Source organism: Mirounga angustirostris, unplaced genomic scaffold (genome assembly GCF_029215605.1).
Source record: "Mirounga angustirostris isolate CCGP_5_RB_7025 unplaced genomic scaffold, mMirAng1.0.hap1 SCAF_1, whole genome shotgun sequence".
Taxonomy (NCBI): Eukaryota; Metazoa; Chordata; class Mammalia; order Carnivora; family Phocidae; genus Mirounga; species Mirounga angustirostris.
The window spans coordinates 47560306-47588276 of NW_026991709.1; the positions used below are offsets into that span (position 1 = coordinate 47560306).

The following is a 27971-nucleotide window of genomic DNA, read 5'->3' on the forward strand; positions in this document are numbered from 1 at the left end:
TCTATCCTAAGGATGGGGGAACCAATTTAGGTTTTGTCTTATTTTTTGAATTGTTATGCTTTTACATTATAAAATAATCTTCCCTGATGTGGCTGTCTTCATTAAGAAAGAACAGAAACAGACATTATCCATACAAACAGACAAGAATCTATGGACTCCGGAAACAAACTGAGGGTTTCAGAGGGGAGGGGGCTGGGGGGATGGAATAGCCCGGTGATGGGTATTAAGGAGGGATGTATTGCAATGAGCAATGGGTGTTATATGCAAACAATTAATCATGGAACACTACATCAAAAACTAATGAAGTACTTTATGGTGACCAACATAAAAAAAAAATCCATACTCTGAGGACCTGACTATAATTCACATACTTAAAAAATAAGAATATTTAGTATACTAGTCTGTACATTAACAAGGACAACCAAAATCACAAGTTTATTCACTGTGTTCTAGGGACCATGTAGTGACATTACACACTCGATCTTGTTTAATGTGCAGGCAGATACATTAAAATAATATTGATTAAAATACAGGAGAATACTTGCCAAAAATCAGGTATTAGCACATTAAATGATGAAATTAAATTATTATAAATCAACACAGTAACATTACAATTATTATTATAATTATTATTAATGCTATAATAATTATAATTAACATTAATTTATAAACCCCAGTATTGCAATCCCATACTCTCTGCTGCTTGGTTAAGAGAGAATATATAAAATCATGGAGATGTTTGTATGGAGCCATGAATTAAATGTTGCTTATTTGTAGGAGGAAGAATATGTTTTTGGGGTCAATGACTATTTTGTGGCTAATCCCACAGGCATGGTGAAAACAAAGGGCTCATTAGTCTTCTTCCTGTGCTCACTCTCAGTGTAATGTGGTCAGAGAAAGGACTCATTTGGGTGTTTTGGTTGGAAAAGGACTCATTTGTTCATGGCACAGAGGAAGGGAAAGTACTTCCATTTGTGTCACTGGGATAATCTGGCATGGTAAACCTGATTTACCACTACTCCTTGAGAGTAAAAAAATGTATTGTGTATTCTAGAAGGCTCTAGAAGGCTAATAGACTGTGTGTGCCTTTAGTGATTCTTCTTCACAGCATTTTCCCAAACCTTTTTACCTGAAAAACAAAAATAAAGTATTTTGGTTCAAAGCACCTTCCATATTCATTGCCTTATTTGATCCATACAACCCTTCTGTGTGGGAGATACCATTCAGGTCCCACAGATGAAGAAACCCAAGGCAAGGGAAGAGTAAGCAACTCACAGCTAGGAAGTGTTGGGACTCAGACCGACATGCGCCCAGCTTAAAGCCTAGCTCTTAACCACTAAGTGACATAGCACAGTGTACTGTCTTCCTCTTGTCAGCTTCTTGCTTCTGCTATTCCTCACAAAGACGCTAAGTGACTTTAGCTTTAGAGTCCTACTTTCTGCCTTGTGGGTGGTTTGAGGCATCACCACTGTGTGTGGTCTAAATGGCCCTGCCTGGCAAGCATATGTCATCCAACCATGCCACTAATATGTGGGGCTCAGAGAACAGCAGATCCTGGCAGTGGACAAGTCCTCCAAGCCACAGGGGCTAGTCAACTGGAGATACAGGAGAAAGTCCAGAATTCTGCAAGCCCACTTTATGAGTAAGAGAAAAATCAGCAGAAACCAGCTCTTGTGTCACTTTCTTTATAGATAGAGACAGAAGCATCTTACTGTTATGATCCTTAAATGTAAGTACCCAAATCAATCAACAGCTAACCTGGACTTTCTTCAGCCTTCAGAAACAGATAAAAGTTGACAGGGTAGAAAAATGTTGGTAAGAACCCTGCCAAAGTCATCCGTGGGACAGGGCATTGAACTGGGACAGGGGGATGAACTCTGATTCTGGCCATGCCTACACCTTGCTGTGGTTTGCGTGTCAGCCAGGCAGCAATGTGAGCACCAGAGCCCAGACACCAGTAAACTTCTTTTGCTCTGAATCAGAGAGCAAGTGAAGGCCAGAGGTAGTAGAGAGGCAACGGGAAGGCAAAGGACAAAGCCAGGAAGAGAGATGCTATGGAGAAAGAATTCTCAGGAATTGGCACTTAATCAGCCAATCTGGCCCAGGCTGTAACCTGAATTCTTTTTCCCTCAGGCAGGATTAATCAACATATTTTTGAAAGGGCAGTATTGGCTCTGGAAGCACCAAGTGGAGCTTTAGTATGAGCCTCCCAATTGCCATATGGGAGTTCTCCAAAAATCTCTGGATTTGCATAGTTTACCCCTTAGCAATTTATTGTCAAAAGTGAAGTAATGATTTGGGTATTTTTAACCATGGTAACAAAAATGTTGCAAACAAACACAGTAAACTGAAAATCCATTTCCAAATGTATTAGACACTACTCGCTGGGACCAAAAAGGGGTGGTATTTATGCATGATTGGTCTCTGTGTCTTTGTCTCCAAATCTTAACACCTTGCTACAAAGCCAGGAGTGATGAGCCAGCAGACTGGAAGGTTTAGCCACAGCCCAGAAAAACACATTCCTCATCTTGGAGGAGTCTGGTTTCTGGTTGTCAGGCACACTCTGTGGGGGCAGTCAAGTGTGGATTCCTCATTAGGAGGCAGAGAGAGGAGTCTCAGGTTCAAGTATTTAACATATCTGCTAAACCACATGTGTCAAGTTGGTTTCCAGACCACATTTTGCCTGAAACATAATGGGCCTTCAATAAATGTTGGTTGGATGAAAGAGTACCTGTACAGCTCAGCAGCTTCCTTCTACAAGGAAAAAGTTGGAGACTGACTGTTGATGGAAGAATTTAGCCTACTCTGTGCTGGGCAGACAGTAAACATTTTCAGCCTTGTGGACCATACTCTCTCTGTCACAATTGTTCCACTCTACCATTCTATTATGAAAGCAGGCTATGTTTCAACAAAACTTTATTCATGAAAATAGGCCGTGAGCCAGATTTGGCCTGTGGGACTATAGCCTGTGTGATCTCCTGGTTGAGTGCATGCCTCTTGCCTCTCTGCAGTGTAGATCTCAAGTTGGCTGTAATTTTTAGAACACATCAGTGAAGCCTAAACACATCTCTGGAAAACCTCTAAAAGCAGAGTGCTGGAAAAATGACCTATGTACAACCTCAAACTTTGTAGGCTAATTTCAGACTTTGAAGTGGAGGCATATTTACAAATATAGCTAAGAAATGCATATAAAGCTGGGCAAATATCTGTAATGATGTTATGAAATAAGAAACCTGGCTCAAGATGGTTTAGAGATTCCTGGGGTTTAATGAAATCATTGCAAGATTTTTATAGAGGCCTAAATAATCAAAGGTCCATTGTTTTGATGCCTCAGAGTCTCTTTTTGAGTCTTCCAAGGGCACAATCTTAAGTGGCCTAAAACCATGAAGAATATGTCCTATAAATCCTAAACACTTCCTTTATCAACTGATTTTTCTTTTTAATGTAAAATATCTGGGCTAAAAATTTTAGCAAGAAAAACTGCAGGAAAATGTCTGTGAGATGGATGAATAATAAAGATAAATATTCCAGGCAAGATGTCAAAGTTGATTAGGAATCAGGTGACACAAAAATTAAGTCTCATTAAGACTCAATAGAAGCAAGAAGTAAGTGTGGATGAGTAGGGGGACTGGGTCAGAGGAGAAAATAAACTTAATGTAAATACCTGCATTTCTGGTAAACAAGCCAGAACAAAACTATGAAGAATCAAAGTAAGGTGGACTCACGTAAGTCAGTAATCTGGAGAGAATAGATTTTAAGATACTCTTTTTCTCACGAATTCTTAAAGACCTTATTCCCTAAGCAAATAGTCCAAGAGCTATTAAATTTTCCATTCATTATATCCTACATGTCATCTATGATTCCCAATTTTTATACCACTTACTTCCTTTTTTGCCTTATTGCATTGGCTGAATACTCCACTACTCTTTTCAGCATAAGTGGTAAAAGTAGGAATGCTTGTGTTCTTGATGTGAAGAGAAAAACATTCAGACTGTCATTATTAAGTATGATGTTAGTTGCAGGTTTTTCACAGATATCCTTTATCAGAGTGAGGAAAATTCCTTCTATTCCTAGTTTTCTGAGAGTTTTCATCATGAATGGATTTTGAATTTTGTCTAATGGTTGTTTTTTGTATTTATTGAGGTGATGGTACGATTTTTCTCCTTTTCTCTGTTAATGTGGTGAATTATACAAATTTGTTTGAATGTTGAGCCAACCTTGCATTCCTGAAGCAAATATCATTTGGTTGTTATGTGATCTGTAGTAGACCCAGAGATGTATCACCCTGACCCCCAGTCAAAGCTCTCTCAGTTGAGGCTGATTCTGAAGGAGCTGAAAGAGGATGCTGTCTGCTGACTTCATTCCCCACAGATGGGCAGCATTCCCCAAAGGGGAATCTCAACAGACAATAGAATGGGTGCAATGCATTTTGGTTGGAGGATGGAAGTAGAGCAAGGGAGGCAGAAACTGAGCTCAGCTTTGTCTACCTGTGCTCACCAGCCCATTTCTACTAGCAACCAACAATTAAAATGAAGCTCTGTTAAGAGGACGTTCTTCCACAGTTTAACTAGATGAGCTAATACTACAAAGTTGATTTCATCTACACAAAAGGGTAATAGATGTCAGTTTGTGTTACAAGGGGCTCTGGAAAGAAATGTTTATATTGCAGATAAACTTATAATAAAGCTGTTTTCCTTCTGGAAGACAATTAGCATTTTCCTAGTGAGAATCAGTACTTGATTACACTGAAAGTTAATCACTTTCAAGTTTGATCATAGCTACCTGTTCTTTCATTTGCTTTGTTGACACAAATGCTTTCTTCTATTTTTACTTGGACAAACTCCAGGGAAGTGCTTTGACTATTAACAAGGTGGTTCTGTTTAGAGCGATATTGTTTATGTCAATCCGAGAAACTATGCATTGCCTAATCCCACAGTTGGGAATAATAAAAAGAAGAGCTGAGCACAAATAAATATTGGAATGCTTTCTTGCTTTTCGTGAGTCAGGGATTTATAGTAATTGCCTCATTAATTGGTTTGAAGGAAAGTGGATTCCTAGGACTTCACACACTGTAAAAACCTAGTAGAAAAAACATTTTAAAACAAATCTAAATGATTTTTAGACCGAATATCTTCAGGTATTATTCACATCTCACTCTCATTAGGGAACCATCATGCATTAAATATGCATTAACAAAATTCTAATTTCCATGCTCTTTTCATACGCAAGCACATGATTTGTATTATTTAAAAAAATATTGCAGGGGTACCTGGGTGGCTCAGTTGGTTAAGCAACTGCCTTCGGCTCAGGTCATGATCCTGGAGTCCTGGGATTGAGTCCCGCATCGGACTGCCTGCTCAGCAGGGGGTCTGCTTCTCCCTCTGACCCTCCCCACTCTCATGTGTTCTCTCTCTCTCATTCTCTCTCTCTCAAATAAATAAATCTTTAAAAAAATATTGCAGGGTGCTTGAGTGGCTCAGTTGGTTAAGTGTCCAACTCTTGGTTTTGGCTCAAGTCATGATCTCAGGGTCGTGAGATCGAGACCTGCATGGGGCTCCACACTGGGCATTAAGCCTGCTTAAGATTCTCTCTCTCTCCCCCTCTGTCCCTCCCCTCTTCTCTCTCTCTCATAAATAAATAAGTAAGTAAGTAAGTAAGTAAGTAAGTAAGTAAGTAAGTAAAGCAAGGAAATGATGCAATCCCATATTAGGGCATCTCATAACTACCATTTATCCACTTAGTGAGTGAGGTGTTTGAACTTTTATCAGATGATTGTCTTAGTTATCTGTATGACTCCTACTCCCACAGATCTGGCTGGATTAAGGCAATGTCATTTAATTCCTGAATTAAGCTGAATGATTTGGAAATGTTACTATGCCTGTAGCCAGTATGATCAACTGCTAGCTTCTCTTGTTAGAATATCATGTTCCACACTGCCAACAAATGCAGGTCTTATAAAAAAAATTGTAATGGTACTCATGAAATTACCAACTTAAAAACAAAGTGATTATAGTCTTGAAGACTGAGCCTATGTATGGAAAGTGTTTCTGAAATTAGAGAAAACAGCTATTTTGATATTTTCATTCAATAATGCATATTATACATTATATAAATATATTTATAATATATTATATATTAAATTTATATAAAATATATTTAATCAGGATATTTTCAAGAATCAAGACTATATATGATTTAGTGGACTGAGTTTAGAAAAGAAAAATTCTTTTTCAGTGTTTTCAGAGACACTGCAAATTTTGATTTTGGAATGAGTTACAATTTCCAATTCCAGTTCTATTAAGAACTTCCAAAACTGGGCGCCTGGGTGGCTCAGTTGGTTAAGCGACTGCCTTCGGCTCAGGTCATGATCCTGGAGTCCCGGGATCGAGTCCTGCATCGGGCTCCCTGCTCAGCAGGGAGTCTGCTTCTCCCTCTGACCCTCCTCCCTCTCATGCTCTCTGTCTCTCATTCTCTCTGTCTCCAATAAATAAATAAAATCTTTAAAAAAAAAAAAGAACTTCCAAAACTGGTAAAAAGAAATTGAAGTATGAATTCAACAAACGTACAAATTTTGAATGAAAACATTTCGAGTTTGAAGAGGATCAAAAGGAAATAAATTTGTGATCATTACCTGTTCCCATTCCATTCTCTTTGGGAGTCCTACTGGGTTTGAGTCTACTAGGTCTTATAGTTGTCTTATTCAGAACTACAATAAAGTGGGAAATAAATAGGTTAGAAATGTTCTTGTTAAAACTTTGCAACCAAGGCAAACAAAAGTTCCCAAAGAATTGGAAGTCATTTAACTAGGCAACAGAAAAATTATCGCTCATCAAAAACTATTGCTTAGAATATGGAAACCACAATTTTAGTTTAAAAATCATAGACTTGATTTTGGGAAGAGAGACCTGATTTTTTACTCTGAGGTAATCACTGGCTTGAAGAACTAACTGGCAAGGGAATTTATATGTCTAAATGGGAAATCCCTCACTTAATTTCTAAGCACTAGATACATTCCAAAACAGAACTGAAGAAAGATCAGGACTACCTATACACACAATGAAAAACCAAAACTTTAAGTGTCTTTATATGCCAAGGTCTTAATTTATAACTCATAAGTTGATGGGTCTTTTGCAGGGGTCTCCACATACAGGTGTTCCCTCTTAACCTGGTACAAGTCCATTGTTGAACATAGAGTATGATGAAATCATTTTAATTTCTCTCCTGCTCTATGAAGAGCCAGAGCATTACCAGCACTTTAAGAGGTAACCTGCCTTAGCCTCTGGAAGGCTCTTCAAGAAAAAACACGAAGTATATTGTGGTTGAGAGCGCAAGCTCTGGACCAGATTGCTTGCCTTCAAATCTACTTCCTAGCTCTTCTCATGCCTTGGCTTCCTCAACTGTACCCCACAAGACACATGGCAAACCCTCAGTCAGTGTTAGCCATTATTGTTACAGTTTCATTATTTTATAGAAACCTTTAATATAACCAGCCACACATTAAGCTCTCAACAGCTATCATGGTACAGAGGGCACATGGAGATACATTTGTTTATAAAAGATGTCTGTGCCTAATTACCTTTAGGTCTTGGAAAAATTACTGCAAAAAGCCCCCCAAAACAAAAAACAAAAAACACATGGACTCTCCATAAACCAAAGGATAAAAATAATTGTTTCTTTTCCCACATGCCTGAAGAGATGTACACAAAGAACATTAATTTATAATGCAGCTTCATTATTTAGAACTTTAAGAAGACTTAGAATTGCAACAACAAAAGGACAGAAAATGTCAGTGTCTTTGGTCCAACTTATGCTTTAGCATAGGAGCAATTTACACGAACCAAATCAACCTGTCCAAGTTAACTTTTCATTAACAAGCTCCAGTGAGGGAGATCCTAGAACTTTTGGAGAATTCAATAAATGTAAAGTATTTTCCAATGCTTAATTATCATTTTTACTGTATATGACCTGTAAAATGTGTGTGTGTGTGTGTGTTTTATCATCTGGAGGAATCAAGGAAAAATGTTCTCCCAGAACAAGGGTCTTTTATCCTAGAAGAGACCATCTCTTCTTCAATAACATTTGAGAGCTAGTAGTATCTGCACAGCTGACTCTAATGCTATTCCTATAATTGCCATGGAAAACTGAAGGAGTATGTGTGAGATTTACACACAAATGCTATTCTAAAAATACTTCTCTGTTGATAAAGTTCCAAGGGAGTCTTTATATCTGGTCATCCTTAAACACCTTAGTCACATCTCATCATCACCATGGATTCATCATTTCCTCTCCACTTATCCACAAGGATCTGAATTTCTGCACATCCTTTATTGCCATTTAGAGATATATTTCCCTCCCTTGGTGTATGTTGCTGTTTCAACACATTTTATACCTTCTCAGGTGTGCTGATTATTTAGGTCACCGGAAAGAGAAACAACTTACTGGGTCTGATGTGTGCTTTGTCTGGTATTCTGGGCCTCACAGGAGGAGTATACAATCTGTGTGGTGCTGAAACAGAGGAAAGGCTTCGTATTTAATAACCAACATTCCATTAAATGGGATTTAGCATCCCAGGGACCAGCAACTCATACACATTGCATAGAAGTGGAAAGGATGTTCTGAAACCTGCAATTATGCATTATAGCATTGCTGCTGAAGGAAAGTAAAACAAACACATTCATGACTGGAAATAAAGGCACACAGAGTGGGATAAGTCATTTGTAATGTATGTCAAGGATTAGTCTCCATTTAGTCCATCTTTCTCAAGGGCACTTATTTTACCCAACGGTTGCTTAACATGGTAAACATATAAGCCAACTAGCCATCCATCCATCCACATCTCTCAGTTGGGAAGTCAGAGTGGAACATTATTCTGCCAAAGAAGACAGTAATCTTAAAGATTAAAAAAAAAGTATATATTTTTAGGTAGGTTGAAAGAGTGGGAACACGTGGTCTCTATCAAACTGTCCTAGCTCATGAACCCTGAAATGAATACTCGCTTAGTCCTATCCCTTAAAGCTTTAGGAATGGGAGACAATGACTTCTGTTGCCCTGCCTATCAAGAGAGGGAGAGCAAGGAGCAAGAACTGGGACAGGCCCTGGGAGCAACATACCACCTTGTCATTTCCTGCTCCTGTTACTCAGGGCCTGGCACGGTGAGGACTCCTAATGAAGACTTGCTGAATAAATTTTAAAAATGAGCGACTAATGTAGGCAGGCAAATTCTTGAGAAACTGAGCTGAAATACTTTTGCTTCCTAAGATTTTTTTTTTAAAGATTTTATTTATTTATTTGAGAGAGAGAGCACATGAGATGGGGGAGGGTCAGAGGGAGAAGCAGACTCCCTGCCGAGCAGGGAGCCTGATGCGGGACTCGATCCTGTGACTCCAGGATCATGACCTGAGCCGAAGGCAGTCGCTTAACCAACTGAGCCACCCAGGCGCCTGCTTCCTAAGATTTTAAAGTGTGTTTTCATCCTGGAATTCCTCCATCTTTCCCTTCCCTCTTCTCCGCGCTCACTGCCTCCTTACCACTAACTCTCCTGGTAATGCTTTAGCTAAGACTGGAAAAAATTTTTCTTGCAAACTATGTAAGTAGATTACATAATTTTGATGATTTTGTTCACATCTTGAGTGGGTATTTATATAATCATAAATCAGCAATGCCTTGCCTACCAAGTTAAAAAAAAAATACACCTGTGAAACAGATTATACTGTAGCTCATTTATAAGCTTCCAATGTGAAGAGTGATGAGCAGAATTTTGCCATACTTCAGGCCAAAAACAGCAAATGCATACTGAAATTCTCTGTAGGTTTAGTGTGGACCTTTCAAAATGTAGCAGCTAGAGTGAACAGAGGTACTGATGTTATAAAAAATTCTCATTATACCCTCAAATGGTGTAATGATGATTTGCAAATGTTTTTCTTCAAAATTCTCTTTGACAGTGGTAGGAGTCCCTGTGAATTGAATCTATTTCAGTTTTTCATCTTAATTTCTTCAATGTTAGATTGTTTTAGCTTAAAGAAATACAAGGATCATGGTTATTACTCTCCTTCTAGGACAAATATGAGTTTTAAAACTTTAGACAGGAAAGGGATATAAAGCAGAACACAGAAAATAAATAACACAGAAATAATCAGGACTACACTCAGTATTTCAAAGCCTATTTCATAGGATCAGAATTTTTGCTTTATTTTTTCCCCACAATCTTTACTTAAATCTAGGCAGAATTTTTCATACAAGCACTGGAGTATAACTTAAGTTCAGACTGTGAATTACTCATATAGTTCATCACTGAATAACACGTGGCCTTGAGAAAACTGCTCTAGGGCTTTAATTTTAAACTGAAACAAAAAAAAGTGCTTTGTGAACATATGTCCACATAGTTTTTAATGACTAGTAATTTTAAAGGATGCTTTTGTACCTGGTTTTATAAAAATCTATTTGAGAGCATTAAAAAATACTGCATGAAGATAACATCAAAATGAAACAAACAAGATTATAGGAGAAACACCTTGAAGTTGTCATGTTCTGCCCAGCACAGGGAGAGGGTAAGGAAGATGTAACTTTCCCTGGGGTGGGGCAGGGATAAGGGAGCGGAAATAAGTAAAATAAACAGTGTCCCCATAGTATGTCTAGTCAAGTGGATTTCTATTACAGTGTGAGAAAGGCAAAGAAGAGTTTGACTATTTCAGGTTTTGGGTTATGGCGTGCTGCAGGGAACTTAGTAGACAACGGAACAAAGGTGTCCCAGAGAACAGGGGTTGGAGATTCTACTAAGCAGGCTCTATGTCGGAGGTTTTAGGCACAAAATTTCTTTGGAGCACTTGGCTCCCATCGTGGAGGGTTTAGAGATCAAAAAGCCACACAGGTCATGGTCCATGCATGGGGAGAGTGTGAAGACCAAGAGGAGTCATTTCACCCCCTAGCACCTCTCTCAACTTGCTGTGTGCTGTCTTACGTCTCTGATGCCTGATGCTAAAAACACAACAAAACAGCTGACTTCCTCTTCCACAGAGCTCAGGCACACATTTATGAGGGTTTGATGAGGGTGATCTAGGGACGCACAGCATGCCTTTGTGAAAGTGGACCCTCTTGGTAATGCAGGCCTATTGGGCTGGACCAGATGGCTAATGCTACTCCCACCCTTAAGATGGGTTCTTTCCTAGGGTGTTCTTTGTCGCCTCATCCCAGTGAATCCCTGGTGAACTCACTCTAAAGATCCTTGGTCCAAGCCTAGAAAAGTATGAGTCCTAGGGCAGCACAGTTTAGGCTCAAGCTAATGAACCTCAGAACATAGAATACATTGAATAGATATATTAAGACATTTCATATAATGATATCAGATCCTGGATATACACCCCACCAACTATAAAATTCCTGTCTAGTAGAACCATGTTCTAGAAAGAATTTGATAAAAATTCCACATACACTAATAAGTACTGACATTCCCATTAAAGTAAGAAAAAGCAAAGCAAGGAAAAAATAGGCCTCCAATCTTTTATTCTCAATTCTGAAATCTATAACGCTTTAAAAAGCTGAAATCTTTTCTTCATCTGGCAATACAACCCAACTGAACAGTCTTTTTTATGTTGCTTATTATAAATGTTTATATATTTTGATGCAAAAACAATGTATTTCATTATGAGAATCAACTATCTTCTATTAAGACATTAATTGCTTCTAATAAGCAAGAACATAAAAAAATAAACATACAAAAATGAGGGTGTGTTATGGATGTAACATGATTGACCATCTGTTGTTAATGGTTGAAGCTGGTCATGAAGACATGGGAGGGCTGCCATTATATTAGGTTTCTTCTGTGTGGATTTATAAATAAATAAAAAGTTAATAAATAGAAAGGTAACAATGTAAGTAATAAACATTTAATACATAATAAAAAATTAAACAAAACAAGTAAGAAAAGATTGAGAAAATTTACAAGAACTATCCTATGCCATAAAGTGCTCTAGTCATGTTTATTTAGAATATGTACTGCTCTTATTATAAAATACCTTAAAATTATATTTTTTAAATAATTTTTCTTATTATTTCAAATTTCTTACACCAGATTTTCTCTACAAATTATAACTGACAATAAATAAAATAAATGTGTCTTCCAACTCCTTAAAAAAAAGTTTACTTTTGTGTTTTAGACTTCCAACCATATGAAAGATGTAGAGATGAACAAAAGGGATCATTTAGAACAGAAAGAAAAAAAAAAATCCACAAAAATCCCAGAAATCCACAACTGGTTATAAGCTAAGTAGGATAGAAAAATACAGAAAGGATAGACTACTGAGAACATGAGATAGAGCTTTGTGTAGGCAAGTTCATTTCCCAAGAAGTAGGAAGGAAGAAATAAAAGGACATCTTCCCCAAACCCTCCCTCGATGTTTAAATATTAAGTCATCTTTAAAAATTGATTCTTCTCCTTACAAGTTTCCTTCCTCAGGCTACAGTATCAATGTCCTTATGGAGTAGAGGAGATGGGACAGAGGGAGGCAGAGAGAGTGCGAGGGGGTGGGGGAGAGGGAGGAGAATGGGGAGGAGAAAAAAGCTAACACAGGTTCTTATTTATCAGATGTGGAAAATGAGGCAAATGGAGGTTAAACAAACTAAAAAAGCATGGTGAGAGGAGGCTTTCATTCTTAGTTCTCAGCATCACATGGTCAACCTGACATTCAAATGCAAAGTTCTAAATAAAGAAACGGTCTTCCCTACATTCGAGTGATGTACATATAAATATTCCTATTCGGCGGATGTCCTGCACCTACAAAACGAAGAAAACTAATTCACTGTGATGAAAACTGACATTCTGAAAAGAAAATTTCTTTCCTGATTAAAAATGAAAATAAATGGTTTACTACGCAGAAGTGGGGAAGCAGCATTACCCTGAGTTGTCTTTGCCAATTCAGTTGTTAGTGGAATCCTAGTTGTGAAGAATCCTTGGGTGGATTGGTCTGTTTCTGCTGGGGAAAAACACAGTAAGATGGCTGGCTTTCAGTAATTATCATCATGAACATGTCAAAAAAACCTCACACTTTTTTTCCCCACCCCATGGGAAATTGCTTTTATAAGTAAGCCTTGTCATCACAAAATTTCAAAGTTAAAGGTACATTTTAATAACTCATTTATTATATTTGCTATCTTCTTGCTCTATTATTTTAATGGTTATTATAAGGATTTCCAAAAGCTTTGAGTTCACGATTACTGTTTCATGATCCCGGACATGGCTGTTCTCAAACTATGCCTCTTAACTGTTTTCATACATTACTGTCTTCATGCCTCCTCTCTATTCCATAAACTCCACAAGTTATTTATATGAGCTGGAAAAGAAATACACTGTATGAAAACAGGTGCATTTACACCATATGAGGATAAACATTCTTCTATTTATGTGATGTGAGAGTCAAAGTTTATTGACATACACATTTTCCCTGGCAAAATAAAAAAAAATAAGTGTGGGCACTACTTCTACTCCCGTATTATCTCAAAGTCATCACAGCATCATATAAACATAGCAAATTATACTTTGCCACTTTACCACACCCTGTATCCAAGAAAATACTTGGGGCATAGAATACACTGTCACCTTTTTTTTCTGCCCTGCTTTATAATCTGGATTTTGCTCATAATAGACATACTTGTGACCGTTGGCAGGTGATGGTTCTTGCTTCAATAAACAAAGGTACGTTAAACTAAATAGAGAGTAGAAGTTAGACAGTATATCTAGCAATGGTTCTTGAAAAGTACTTTTGACTTCGTTGTCATGGGTGATGTTCACTTTGTGGAGTATGGCTAGAATAGATGAATGTTTGGAAATTAGGGTGTACTTGCTCAGTTTTAAATTTGTTCCTTTAAAAAGGATTTCCTTTTGAAATGTGATCAGTAACTGCATCTCAGTAGACACACACAAAGGATAGATTTACTTGAAAAGGGATGGAAGGAGGAAAATAAGGCCACTGATTTAAACACAGCCGTGTGAGATGCATTGTGGACAGGGCAGAGGAACCAAGGAATCAACAAACACAAGCTGGAAATTCTTGTTTTCTGATTCATTTTCAATCGAGGGTCAGGCAAACTGGGGTTTTCCATGCTGTGAATGTGTTGGTGCTGAACTCCTGAAAGCATGGACCACTCATCCCCACCAACCTTCCTGCTGCATCTAGCCATGCTCGTTTTTCCAGGCAAGTCATGTGCTCATCAGATTAGCCTGACCACCATTCTCTGAATTGCCTCTCTCCCATCTGTCTTTAACCTGAAAGAACCTTTCACATCTTTAACTTCAACTCTCACTCCAGCTTGAAAATTCGGGGTAAATATCACCTCCTCTGTAAAGCGTCCCCTGATGCACCCAGTAGTTGGCTTCTTTAACATGTTGCTCATTTCTCTATCACACTCGTTTGTACAACACTGAGGTGAATCCCAGGAGCTCAGGTGACTGAATATGTGGGTTCCAATCCAGCTTTGACATTAGCTGTGTGACTGGGCCCAATTTTTAAACCTCTTTATGCCTCAATTTTGTAATCTGTAAATGGGGCAATTGTTGTGTGGCTTAAAAGAAAACATCACACATAGCGCACTGCAGGGCACTGAGGAAGCACTTCTATCACTGATCCTGTTTCTTCATATTAGATGCTGAGCTCTCCAGAGTCAGGACTCACCCTTAAAACAGTTTCTTTTCTGGAACTCCCATTGCTTAGCATTTTACTTAGCACCCATAAAATATTCAGTGAATTAAAAATGAAATTTTTCTTCCCAATGGCAGTTTCAAATATGGAAAAAAAGCAACCAAAAAGTATAGCACTGATACACTGTGGGAATATTCTTCGTTTTAGAAAAGTTAAAATTTTGTCGAGATGTTTTAAAATATTCTAATTTCTATTGAAAACCAGCATAAATATTAGAAGGACAAATATACAGTTAATGTAAAAGAATCAAGTGAAATGGATGTCTTTTAATAACGGTAAAAAGAGACCCTCTATTGTTTGGAAACATCCCATAAACACAATGCACGCATAGCTATTTCAAGGGCAATCCCTAAAAGGTAGGTCCTCATTGGACTGAAATATGAAAACAAAATTTACCCAGAGTGGCTTGCAGTTCCTCTTCACTAGTAGTACTTGGTGAAATCATGGGTATGAAAGGGCTGCCTCGTGTCTCCAAAGGAGCTGCAAAAGAAAAGCACCAGCATTGTCAATCTTCAGATGCAAAAGCCAGCACCAGGCCAGAATAATATTACACGAGATTCCTTCATTTGAAGCAGAAAAAGGAAAACATTAGGTGGGTCATGAAGAAGAAAGTTAGATGTACACAGAACCTTCAGGAAAATGACTGTGGAATATAAGAATAATGGTTCTCAACTGTTTTTTTTTCCCCACCAGGACAGATAAAAAATAACAGTCGGGGCTTGACACTCTTCATGACCATCCCTGGTTAAGATGGGGTATGAGTTAAAAACAGTCCTGGTCTGTCAGCTGTAGCTCTGTCTCTCTTTCCCATCCACAAGGACACACAGGATTACAAAGTGAGTGAAAATATTCATTCTTGTAGCGGTCATCTGGAGTCTCCTCAAGTTTATTTTTAAAATTAAGCATTGGCAAAGTTTAGTATTTTGACCAATATTAATAATAATTGCTTGCCAGAACCTTTCATAACTTGTCACATGCTAGTGTGTTGGAACACTACAGCTGAGAACCACTAAACATGCAGAAAATGTTAACTAGATGGGCATGAGCACGTGGAATGGTTCTGAACACGGAAGTAATGAGGTAGGTAATGAGTTGTCTTAAGTTGGTCTTCAGAGCAAAGCCTTTACAACAGTGAAGCCATCGCTTTTCTATTTTGGAAAGAGTAAGAGTAATGAGAATGAGATGATGAGGTGCATTGAGAAGAGATGATGTTTCAGTATGGTAAGTTGAGAAAGACCTGCAATTGGAAGGTAGCAAAGAAAACTATTAGAGTTGGTTGGTAGGGGAAAGCCATTACCTATTGTTGTCTCTGGTGGATCAATTCTAAAGGTAACAGGTTGCAGAACTAGGCCAAAAGCAAATCAAGGAAATATATTTATGGAAATTACTACCTGGTGAAGTAAACATCATTTGTGTGTTTCTATTTGAACATTTAAACATTATCGAAGAATCATAATAAATATGAGAGAATTCTATATATTAGATGCCACTTAGGAAACTTAGTTTAGCTAAAACTTTAAAGATCTCATTTACTGTGACTTTGAGAAAAATTTTTGAGTAGGCATGCACATTTTTGACTTAAAGTACACCCACAGTTGGAATGTAGTTCTATTTACATTTTGAAAGAAGGTAAAAAGTGGTTGGCTCAGTTAATAAGCATGTCTTATAATTTTAGCATGATCTCCTTTTCGATGGAAACACTTCCATGGAAAACTAATTATATACTATTCCTTCATTCTAACCAGAGACAAAAAATTCAAGCAGATTATAAGATTAAATCTTCACCAAAAGAAAATACACATTCTATATCTATAATTTTCTCCAAACTTCTTCCATATCACAATGATTAAAAAATGTATTTATCTCAAGAACATTTTTTGAAAAACACACTTCCTAACGGGGAAAATAAAACTATTTATTTACCAGGTTCGCTCTGAGAGACTTCAGGGTCTGGTTTAGGGGGAAGGAGCACATCTCTTGGAACTGAAAGGAAAAAGATTATAAAACACTGTACTCTAAATGCCACATCTGGCATGAAACCTAACCCACAGATAAAATATCCTGGAAAACATGAATAAAGCAAAGGTATTTTCACGATGGCTGAAGAGTAAAGCCAAGAAGATGACTGTTTTCTTCAAAATGAAAAAAGTCACTGTGTAAGGAAGGTTCTGTGGCAGTTAAACAAAATTGGTCACAGTTCTTTATGAAGCCTCCCTTGAGGGGGGAAAAAAGAGGAAATAACTAATGTCATTAAACACAAGTCAGTAGAGCATGCGACTCTTGATCTCAGGGTTGTGTCAAGCCCCATACTAGGTGTTGAGGTTACTTAAAAATAAAATCTTAAAAAAAAAAAAAAAAAGAAAAAGAAGGAAAACCAGAAAATCAGTTTTTGCCTGAGGTGGTTAGCTGCCATTTGATATTCAGATTAAAAGTCTATTGAGAGCAATGAAAAATATGTTATCCCAGAAAATGTAGGCATAAATGGCCTATAAATTAAGGGAGACCACAAAAAAGGCAAATTCTTGAATATCTAAGAGGAGAACAAAGTTTTAGTCTAAAAGGCACTCATAGTTATTCTGGGGAGAAAATGGAGCAAGCAGAATCTACCCATCATTAGAAGTCACCACATGTAAAGTTTATGAGAGTGCTTGTTACTAGTCAATGCTAGATAAATGTTACCATTTTGTCATTCTTAGTGATGTGGCTTCTGGTAGATTAGGTTTCAGGGCCTCCTGACATATAAGAGTATGACAACTAGGGACAAAAATGTCAGCTAAAAGAGACCTACTTACAGTTGGGCCCTGATACCCAGTACATTTTTAGAATTTACTTTGGCAAAATAAAACAGTAGGCTGCGAATCTGACACCTCATTTCTCACTGAGGAAAATACCAAGGTAATTTGCCTATTATTAGCACCAGATTTCTATGACAAAGTCTCCTTCCAGGAGCAAGGTAAAGTGCTTCTTTGGCTCAGTTTCCCCATAAAGAGGTCCTTCTCAGTCCTACTGTCTTGCTGAAAGGTTTTCCTACCACAATGAAGGTGTGGTAAGTACCAGAATCCCTTTGGTAGACACTGTAATTTTCTTGCATCTTAAATGATGCTGGGGAAAAAAATTAGGATTCAGGCTAGAGTTCTACCTCAGAAAAAGACAAGGAAAGCTTTTGCTTTTGACCAAGCATTACTTCCCCATTAGTGTATAGTTTATATAGAACTGACATTCTCTTTGTACTGCTTTTGGAGACCAGATTTAACTTGCATATCACATGTGTTCTTAGCCTAGACCTCTAAGTCCTGATGAAGTTATAGTTGTGGAATTTGGTACAGAGAGTAGGATCTTGACTCAATTTGAATTTTTATGAGCTAAAAGATAACATCCACAGGAACTTGAACATTTGAATGTTTATAAGACAAAAAAAACCACTTCGGGGCACTTGGATGGCTCAGTCGTTAAGTGTCTGCCTTCAGCTCAGATCATGATTCCAGCGTCCTGGGATGGAACCCCACATCGGGCTCCTGCTCCACGGGAGGCCTGCTTCTCCCTGTCCCCCTGCTTGTGTTCCCTCTCTCACTGTGTCTCTGTCAAATAAATAAATAAAACCTTAAAAAAAAAAAAAAACTTCAAAAAGATCAGTGGCCCACAAAAATTAGAAAAGACTTAACCTAATAGTGAACATTTGCCCTCTGCTATGTAGTGTTTTTGGGGATTCGAAGGGTAAAATATGAGAAATTTCCAGCTGTAAATCAAACTAAATGTTTATCTGGAGGGTGAAAGACTTTGATTTGGCTGTGTGAAGATCATGGCCATACAAAGCGGCCTGTAGTTTCTAACTACCCTAAAAGGCTGCAGTTCTCAACTATACAGACAGGAGCTGGGATTAAGGAGAGGCAGAGAAAAAACGTGCTACCAATAAGTCCGCCGCACTGGAAATACATTACTCGCTGCCTGCTTTCGTTTACTGTGGAACGTAGGCCAGGGTGATGTGGATTCCTGCTGCTGCAATTGGCACTTTTTAACCATGAAGTGATGATTTAATAAACTGTCACTGCAGACTTTCTAAAGCAGGTGAAATCAGTGGAAAGGAAAGAAACAGAAATATTCACAGGAAAGGGATATGAATCATTCTCTTACTTGGTCAAGAGCTACTCCAAGAAATGAAACTTTTTTTTCTTTTTCCCTGTGTGGCATTCCTCCATATATTAAACTGAATAAAAGCATGATTCCTAAAATCTAAATCATCCATGTGGAGAGAAACTTTGTGTATTAATAATGAGAATTTATATGAGAAGGCGGTTTTGATTTCCTTATAAGAATATTTTTATAATAAATATATGTAAATATATAATATTGGCATATTTCTAGACTCGTTTATATTAGCCAACTTACCATTTATATTGACCAGTTATATTACTGTCTTTTTGAATAAAGTACACCAATCCAAAGAAAAATTCAACCAAGACAATTATGAATGGAAATGTCTAATATGGACAAATGTAAATGAATGAACATGAATGTTTTGCTTGAGTAGATGAGAGAAATTCATCTGTTATTCTCTGATAAAGATGGGGGAATACGAACTTTTCAATGAGGTTTACTCCCGCAATAAGCTACAAAGAGACTGATTATCTTGGAAAAGTAATACACATGGACTATACATAATCTTCATCTCTGAATTCCCTGTTCCTTTATTCTAACCTTGTGCCTTTAGGTCCAGTCTAGGAGGAAGCATGTCTCCCACCTGTTTGGAGGCCACGTTCCAAGGTTTACTTGTGCCATTGGGCCACCCTCTCTTCTAGAGTCTTTTACCTTCCATTATTTCTATTATCTTACATGTTTCTCCATTAGTCCATATTTCCATTTATCCATGATTTCCTTGCTCTTCACCTACAGAACAGTTCAAATGCTCCAACAGCCTAAAAATAATAATCATTTCCTCAATGTGGCTTCTCCTTCAAACCATCCTTCCCTTGATCTCATTCCTATAATCAAAAAACATTATCTGCCTTTTCTTCTGGTCTCTCAATTGTATCTTCATCTGCTGTGGTCTGGCTTCCTCTTCACTGACCTCCTGCAACAGTGGATCCACAGTGCTTTATCCACAGCTCTCAAGTCCAAATGCTCCGAAAACTTAGCTTTTTTCTGTACTAATTAGGCAGCAAAACCTGACTCGACCTGACCTAAGTCTAATTACAATTTTTATTCATCTGGTATGGTATAACTATTCATACTTCTTACTGCAGACATATTAATATATTTGGTATATGCTCTGTTTTACCTTTCTAACATCTAGAAACTGCTGGATTTTGAAGCATGGGCCCACAGGTTTCGGATATGGGTTTCTGCATCTGCATTGGCAGGTCCAGCAGCTCCTCTGATCCCGCTCTACCGGTCATTGTTGACCACACTTCCCTGCCTTACCTCCGGAGGCCCTCCTTCCTGGTTCTCTCTTATATTTTTGGCAGCAACTTCTTCTGGCTCATCTCCTACCCATTTCCTAAATGTAACTGTGTCCCCCAAGTTTTTGACCTCTAACCTCTTATTTTTCTCAGCCTATACTTTCTATTGGATGATTTCATTCACACACAAGATTTAATAACCTGCTAAATGTGGACAGGTGACTCCCAAGTCTATATCCCATATTTTCGGTTTAGAAATCCTGAAATACATTTTGAACACCAGTTAGACATTCCCACTTGGAAGTCCTACTGGCCCTCCAAACCCAGTGTGCACAAACACGGGGCTCCTTACCACCCCCCTCACCCCTGTGTTCCCTGCCTTAGTTAGTGGCATTATCATCCACCACTTGCCCAAGCTAGAAACAATGGTGTTATCCTCCTCTCCATAGCAAGAGTCATTGCCTACATCCCAGTGATTCTATTTCCAAAGGCATTTCAGCATTCTTCCCTCATTTCCTAACTGCAAAAATGCTTACGTGTGCCTGCAAATTGGAATTTACCAAAGACAGTAGTCACAAAGAACATTTGTGAGGATTGCATAACTTGCCCAAATCTAGATTTTCTTTCTGGTTCACTTCCAATGACAGGTCTATCCAGATACCCACAGGCCAGAAGAGTCACCACAAAGCCAGGACAGCTCTTGGTTTAGAAATACATCTACTGGGGCGCCTGGGTGGCTCAGTCGTTAAGCGTCTGCCTTCGGCTCAGGTCATGATCCCAGGGTCCTGGGATCGAGCCCCGCATCGGGCTCCCCGCTCTGCTTCTCCCTCTCCCCCTGCTGTGTTCCCTCTCTCGCTGTGTGTCTCTCTCTCTCAAATAAATAAATAAAATCTTTAAAAAAAAATTGAAATACATCTACAAAGAAAGCACAGCCCTATTGAGCCAGGTATCAGGGCAAGTCCTTTGCTCTGAATTTGAAATCATTCCTCTGAGGCAGATCTGAAGAAAAGCCACTTCTGTGTTGGTTCTGGACATGGCGTGTGGGCTCAATTTGTCTAGATTCCTCATTAAATGATATAGAGAGAACTCAACTGAGTGGCTGGAAGATATTTTTTAAAAGCCTAAGTGGATGAGACCTGTGTTGTATCTAGGAATCTACAGAATGGAAGGGTTGTGTGGCCAATCCCAGACTGACTTATTTGATATAGATCAAAAAATTCAAGTTTGTTACTTCTGATATCTCTCAGAATAAATTTTGAGATAAATCTTGTAACTCTGTCTTGATTTCAGCATTACATTTTACATTTTCAGATTTGGCAGAGCATCTACTTCTCTAGGACACCAGTACATATTAAACCTATGTGTAAGTTCCCCTCTGCTTTCTGAGATAGAACCTATAGGAGCTGGTAAACAAGATCTTGGGTTCATTAGGATGCAAACCTGTGCCTAGTTATGACCCGGAAACTGAACCCAAGAGAACCTAGTCTGTTTGAACACTCATGAGAAAATTGAAGATTATTCCCACAGGCACCACACCCCTGGAGCAACAGGGGAGCCCCTGATGAATAAATGGTGGGACCAGCACCAGGTTTAGAGATTGAACTCTAATTGAACATGTGGAACTGGAGAGTCAATAGAATAAGCCCAGTGGAGGTGTCAGGGGGCAGTTTGGGCTGTTGTTCCCGTGCTCAAACTTAAGGTTTGAGTTTCTGTGAAAAAATAAGGTGGAATTAAGGCGGATATTAGATATTTAAAAAGAAAAAAATACTTAACTATTAGATATAGTTTAGTATTAGATATGGTTTAAGGAGATTAAGTCACCTTAGGACCACCAGTATTACTTTCTCTAACAAAAAGGAAAAGCACACAAAATCACTCAAACCTACCGTTGTTATCATTAATGACTCAATTTCTGTGACATTTTTTTCCTGCAACTGAAAAACGAGAAACTGACCTTTTGCAAGTGAGAAGATCAACTTTTTTTCCTTGTTGGTGGCTACAATACTGGCTGTTGTGTTTAGTGGTACAAGCTGACATTCTACATTTCAGAGCTAAGGAGCTTCTCTCTGGCCTACTGCTACCTGCAGCAACCAGACTATCCCACAGCAGCTGTAATACACCCCCCCAACCCACCCCACCGCTTACAAATCTGGAAAACATTTAGAGCGAGTGAATTCGGGCTTGCTTCCAAAATGCCATCATTTCATGCTACAACTTAGAAATCCTTTGGTTCTGGGAATGTTCCATAGGCTTCTAGGAGCATCTAGAAACTTATAATAATTGGACCATTAAAAAGAAATAAAAAATTATAGCATTTTCAGATACTCTAGTTAAAAATTAGCTTTGTTTGGTTTATTAGAGAACTGTTCCTCTTACAGTGGATTCTTAAGGTCACTTGAGCATCTAGAGCATTGGTGGCAAGATTCAGGAAATGTCTGGGTCCTTGCGGTTCCCATACCAATCACTCCCACAGATATAAAATTATTCATCCCATAAGTGGACGAAAGGCCTTCTCAGATGATAGGCAAGAGATAGATTTGTAGCTAAAGAAATCCTTTGTGTATGGGAAATTTCTTATTTCTCTACCTAAGCTGTTGCTCCATGAACTGTTAAAGTAGAAATTGAGAAAAACCCTCAGTGCTAGGTAGTGTAAAATTACCAAACCAAAGATAATGGGTGAAGATCATTTCCTCTGTTTGCAAAACATTTTATCACTTTTGCAGAGAAAAAACCCCATGAAATTCTTTATTTTATCTTATTTTGGTGAACCATTTGAACATAATCTAGTTAGCATTAACATGTTTGTTTGTTTTTTTATAAGTCAGAATATATGAGAACTTTAGTTCTAAAGGAAAGGTCTACCCTTGGCATAATTCTCTACCTTTTGATTGAATCAATAGCTTACTATATGAGCAACTAGATAACCTATGGAACCTCAGAGATGATTATACCATGGATGATTCAACATGGTGCCGGAACATGAGTGAAATATTGCCCTCATATCTATCAGTTCTCAGGTGTCATTGCAGCAGAATGTGACAGGAGAATGCATTTGGCTTAAACATGAAATAAATCATTTACCAGGTGGAGTATATGATACTTCTGGACTTGGTGATGTTTTTGGCTTTGAAGTAACACGCTGGGACACCTTGAGGGCTGAAAGAGAGAACTCAGATTGTGAGTCATTTTGTTTCAGCATCTCCCAGTCCTGCTAAACACAGATGATATGACAAAGTGTAAGCCTGACCACTGATTTAAAAAGAAAAGCACTGAAATGGGAATTAGATAGAAAAATAAACTTTAAGCTCTGAACATTTATCAGAATTCCAGATGCTTTTAGAAAAATGTCTGAGAAACCACAAAATATGACTAAGCATAAGTGTAGGATGGAGAATTTTTTTTTGAAATCTTCTTTTCAGAAGAGAGAACTATTTTATTTTCTTTTTTTGAAGAGATAACAAATTAATGCAGAAGTGTTCGTCCTTTCTGGATGTTTCCTTGACTCCTCAAACCCAGCCTCATGTCTTTCTGTGAAGATGAATTTAGCAAAGTCAGAGTAGAAGGCAATGGAAGCATGAATAAGACAAGCTTAAAGTCAGCTCAGGCAACAGCAGAAGGGGAAGCAGGAGACCGGAGCATGTAGGCTCACATTCTACACCCCCTGAAATTCTTAGGCCCCACCTAAATCTTTAAATGAGCATGTTCATAAACTAAAATGGTCTTCCCACAACTGTTCCTTTGGAGTAATGAGTTGTTAATGTAACAGATACCAGAAAAAAAGGTCTAATTTATTTATAGCTCATTTTACAATTTCAAAAGTGGTTTTGTAAGGAGTGTGCTCTTTGATTCTCACCATAATTGTGGAAGGAAGGAATTATGAGCTTCACTTTAATGGCCTGGGTTAGTGACTGTCTGCCTGAGGTTACATAGTAATTAAGTACTGGAGATTAGACTTGAACTGAATGCTGAGGTCTAGACATGGGCACTAGGTCCTAAAACTTGGGCTTTCTAGATCCCAGCACTGAGGTCACATTTTAACTTCTTATTTTTTTAGGTGGAAATAATAAACCTGTCCTAACCCAAAGGGTGGTTCTGCGAATTAAATGTGCAATGTCAAAATGATGTGAAAACTATATAACTGTAATAAAAATCTTTACCACTTCTAGAAGATTTTTACAAATTTGACATTGATTTTTACAAATTTTACAAATTTAACACCTGAGTATATTCTGATTCTGATGTTGTTTGCCCCCACATGAGCCAGAGGCACCCACAGTTTTGCTAGTTATAAGATTTCTAGATACGAAATTAATCGGGTTGTTGACTATTACCTATGAGCACAGGAATCTAAAAATCGAGCCTTTATGCAATGACAAAATATTTTTGATGATTTGTTCCAAACGTTTTATTCCACTTTGCCCTTAAGTGCCGAATACAGATTTAAATCTTGCTATCTAAGCTTAAATAGGAAGAAAGTTGGTATGCCCGATTACGGAATTTCATTCTGAGACAAGCAGTGGATGGGCACACTGTGTTGCACTTGAAATTGTACACACTACTGTCAGGGATCCCCCTAAAGTCTAATGATAATAATTTGCATTTGGTATTGTATGTATGCATAGGACATTCTCTCACCCAGATGGCCTTTTGAAATTACAAGAGCTAGCCAAACAAATTTGAAATGTAGAATATACTAATAATGGGAAATTAGAGTAATTAGAGTAAGATCCTGATGGATGATAAATATTTTTATAAGTACAGAATATATAGCTGAAAAAGAAAATGATGAATGTCTTTTTTGTTACTTCATATCTCCTTTACTTTTAAAAATTTTACTAACCAGGAATTTATTTATTTTTATTTTTTATTATATTAATCACATTACATCACATTTTTATTATATTAATCACATTACAACACTACATTTTTGATGTAGTGTTCCATAATTCATTGTTTGCGTATAACACCCCGTGCTCCATTCAGTACGTGCCCTCTTTAATACCCATCACCAGGCTAACCCATCCCCCCACCCCTCTCCCCTCTAGAACCCTCAGTTTGTTCCTCAGAGTCCATAGTCTCTCATGGTTTGCCCCCCCTTCAATTCCCCCCCCTCATTTTTCCCTTCCTGCTATCTTTTTTTTTTTTTTTTAACATATAATGTATTATTTGTTTCAGAGGTACAGGTCTGTGATTCAACAGTCTTACACAATTCACAGCCAAAAATTTATATTCCCAATGTCTTAATTCTCACCACTTCTTACTTTTCATTTATTTTCTAACATTCAACAAATGTTCATGCTTTCTTACTTCTCTCGATTTCTCCTTTCTCTGCTACTTTTGTTTTATGCCTTATATTTAAATAAAAAGCTGAGAGATTTTATCTGTTGAGTTTCTAAAATCAGATTTTAATTTTCTATCAACTTAATATACTTGCTTTGCTTTTTTCATTCCTATTCTATTCATTAATCGTTACTTATTCTCTAATAATTGTTTTTTCAAACTATTTCTTAAGGATGAATGTTTCAAGTGTATTTATTGTTATTTTAACTTTCTTATTCTTTCAGGGGATTTTTGCCTTGGTACCTTTATACACTAGGTATCACACCCATATTATTTTCATAGCAAAGCCTTAGTAATTAAATAAAACACATTTAAAAATACATTAAAGCAGATTTAAAATCATTAGCTAGATGTGGAACATAGAATTGTCTTTTAAGGAATTTTCCTTTAAAGAAAAAAATGACAGGCAAAATTTCTCTCAGAATCAGATATTAAAGACTATGCCCAAATCTACAGTTTCTTCTTTCAGTAGGAATACTGAGATATGATTAAAGAATTAGTAGTAGGAATTCAGAACTACTACCTTGATCGAGCATAATTTTGATGCTCCTAATATTTTTCTTTCTCCAGACTGTAAGCGGTAGTAAAGGTTCCTTTTCTACCAAACTGGGGAGGTGTACCCTTATACTTTTTGGAAGCAGACCATGTATAAATGGTATTTTTTAATTTATGTAGTAGGGCTAGCCTGTAAATTCCTTGACCATGGAAAGACACAATTTTGCTCACATCCCCAGTGTCTGGCACATAGTCAGCATGCAATAAATATTTGTTGAGTGACTACCTGATGAAATGAATTAATTGCTTAAACATTGAGGGGTGATATAATTTGAAATCAGAGAAAAGAGATAGGAGATCAATGACAACAGACAAGGCATGACCAAGTACATGCTTGGCGTAGGCACCAATGCTAGAAATGTTTGGAAGAACTGAATGCATCATACTTATTAGCAAATGGACTGCAGAGGCTGCATGAGGGAGAGGAGTAAAAGTTAGATGTAAAATACTGAGAACCTGCCAGAGATGTAAATGAGAAATTGAAAGGAGGAAAAGATGATGAACTTTTTTGAGACATGTCAAATTTATGATATCCCCAACAGAGATCCTCCAAGGCAGTTGGAGAAATTGGACAAGATCTTGGTTGAGAAGTTAGGGTTCAATTTAATCATTCAAATAAAAGCCTCTTGAAAAGAATATAAAATAGTTTATAATGACTCTTGTTTGGTCCTTACCAAAATTTTACAGCAAAACCACCAAAGCCATATTATATAATCATTGCTATAGGAGAGAATAGATATACATATAAAACAGATCTCCATGACATACTGTTAAATACAATCTACTGAAAGTTAAAAAAAAAAAAAAAAAAAGTGATTGGCAGGAGGAGGCACATTCAAGAACCATGGAAGGGACAGGTATTCTCAAGCTCAGAGAGGCAATGGGGGTAGGCAGTCTACTCTTTTAAGAAATTCCATTCTTCTCCAGTTCCCTCTTCAAGTAATGTAACCATAGGGAAGCTTTCTGGAATAAGCTATTCCAATAACATACTTCTTAATAAAGTTCAAAAATAAACATAAATATTTTTAAGGTTTCAAAGGAAGACTCGTTTTACAAGAGTTAAAAACCCAACTTGCTACAATTCAGTAGAATAATTCCACTAATATCAAACTCTTCAGAATATAAAATAGGTATTTACCTGGCTGTGTTTGTGGGATTCTCGGATGTGGAGATGTTTTTGGTTTGGGAGGAGCATGCGGTGTCTGCTTGGGAGCTAAAAGAAAGAATATAGGTTTGGAGGGTTTGGAGCTCTTGAGCGCTTCAAGAATCACAGTATCTAAGCTTCTAGGGTCTCAAAGATGAAGACCTAAATACACAGCAATTAATGCAATTAAAGCTCCTAAAGAACCACAAAATATAGGAAGATAAATTTCTTATTATAATGGAAAACAAAACAAGAAAGTACATTAAATTATGTCTAAGATATTCAGCTGGCAAATGAAACTGTTGGAATTTCAGAAATATCTACTTCAAATACCTTTTAAATAGGTTAAAAATAAATTTCATAATAACAAGAATTCATCCTTATTATAAGTTTACACTATTTTACCAGAATACCCCAGTATAATATTTTAAGTGCAGAGGAATACAATTTCTTCTAAAAACAAAGTTAGCATGTTACATTCCAAATATACCTAGAAAATAAATGCATTTTAATAGCAGTGCTAATGGAAAAATCTTATTAAACAAAACACAGTTTTCATTGGTCATACTGGGGAAGAAAAACTGAACAGAAATTGAAAGGATATATTCCTGAGAAAGTTATTCCTTTCTTGGGCAATTCCTAAAGTAGTTCTAGGACATTCACTGTAAAAACCCAATTATATGTTTACCAAGAAAATTTGAAGTATATCCTGCTGGAGGAAAGGAATAACCAAATGTGATGTTGCAGCTTGTAGAAACACCTCATTTGGACTGTCTCAAGTGTGTTTGGTATAAACAGCTTAGGAGAAACAAAATGGTTTTCAAGGTCACCAAGTTTCAGGCACGT

At 37.5% G+C, this 27971-nt stretch overlaps 1 protein-coding gene across 37 annotated transcripts in view; it reads right to left on the reverse strand.

The window, feature by feature from the left end:
• Positions 1–27971, reverse strand: part of ABI3BP (ABI family member 3 binding protein) — a 241306-nt gene that overhangs the window by 39644 nt on the left and 173691 nt on the right. For 26 of the 37 annotated variants that reach the window (XM_064584048.1, XM_064583896.1, XM_064578467.1 and 23 more), the window contains 8 exons: positions 27120–27194; positions 23168–23242; positions 16614–16673; positions 15988–16035; positions 15087–15170; positions 12891–12968; positions 8440–8505; positions 6632–6706 (listed from right to left, as the gene is read on the reverse strand). In XM_064584048.1, coding sequence (XP_064440118.1) covers positions 6632–6706; positions 8440–8505; positions 12891–12968; positions 15087–15170; positions 15988–16035; positions 16614–16673; positions 23168–23242; positions 27120–27194 — 561 coding nt within the window. The remainder of the gene's footprint in view (positions 1–6631; positions 6707–8439; positions 8506–12890; positions 12969–15086; positions 15171–15987; positions 16036–16613; positions 16674–23167; positions 23243–27119; positions 27195–27971) is intronic. The other 11 variants (XM_064578015.1, XM_064575613.1, XM_064584390.1 and 8 more) reach the window with 7 other exon arrangements.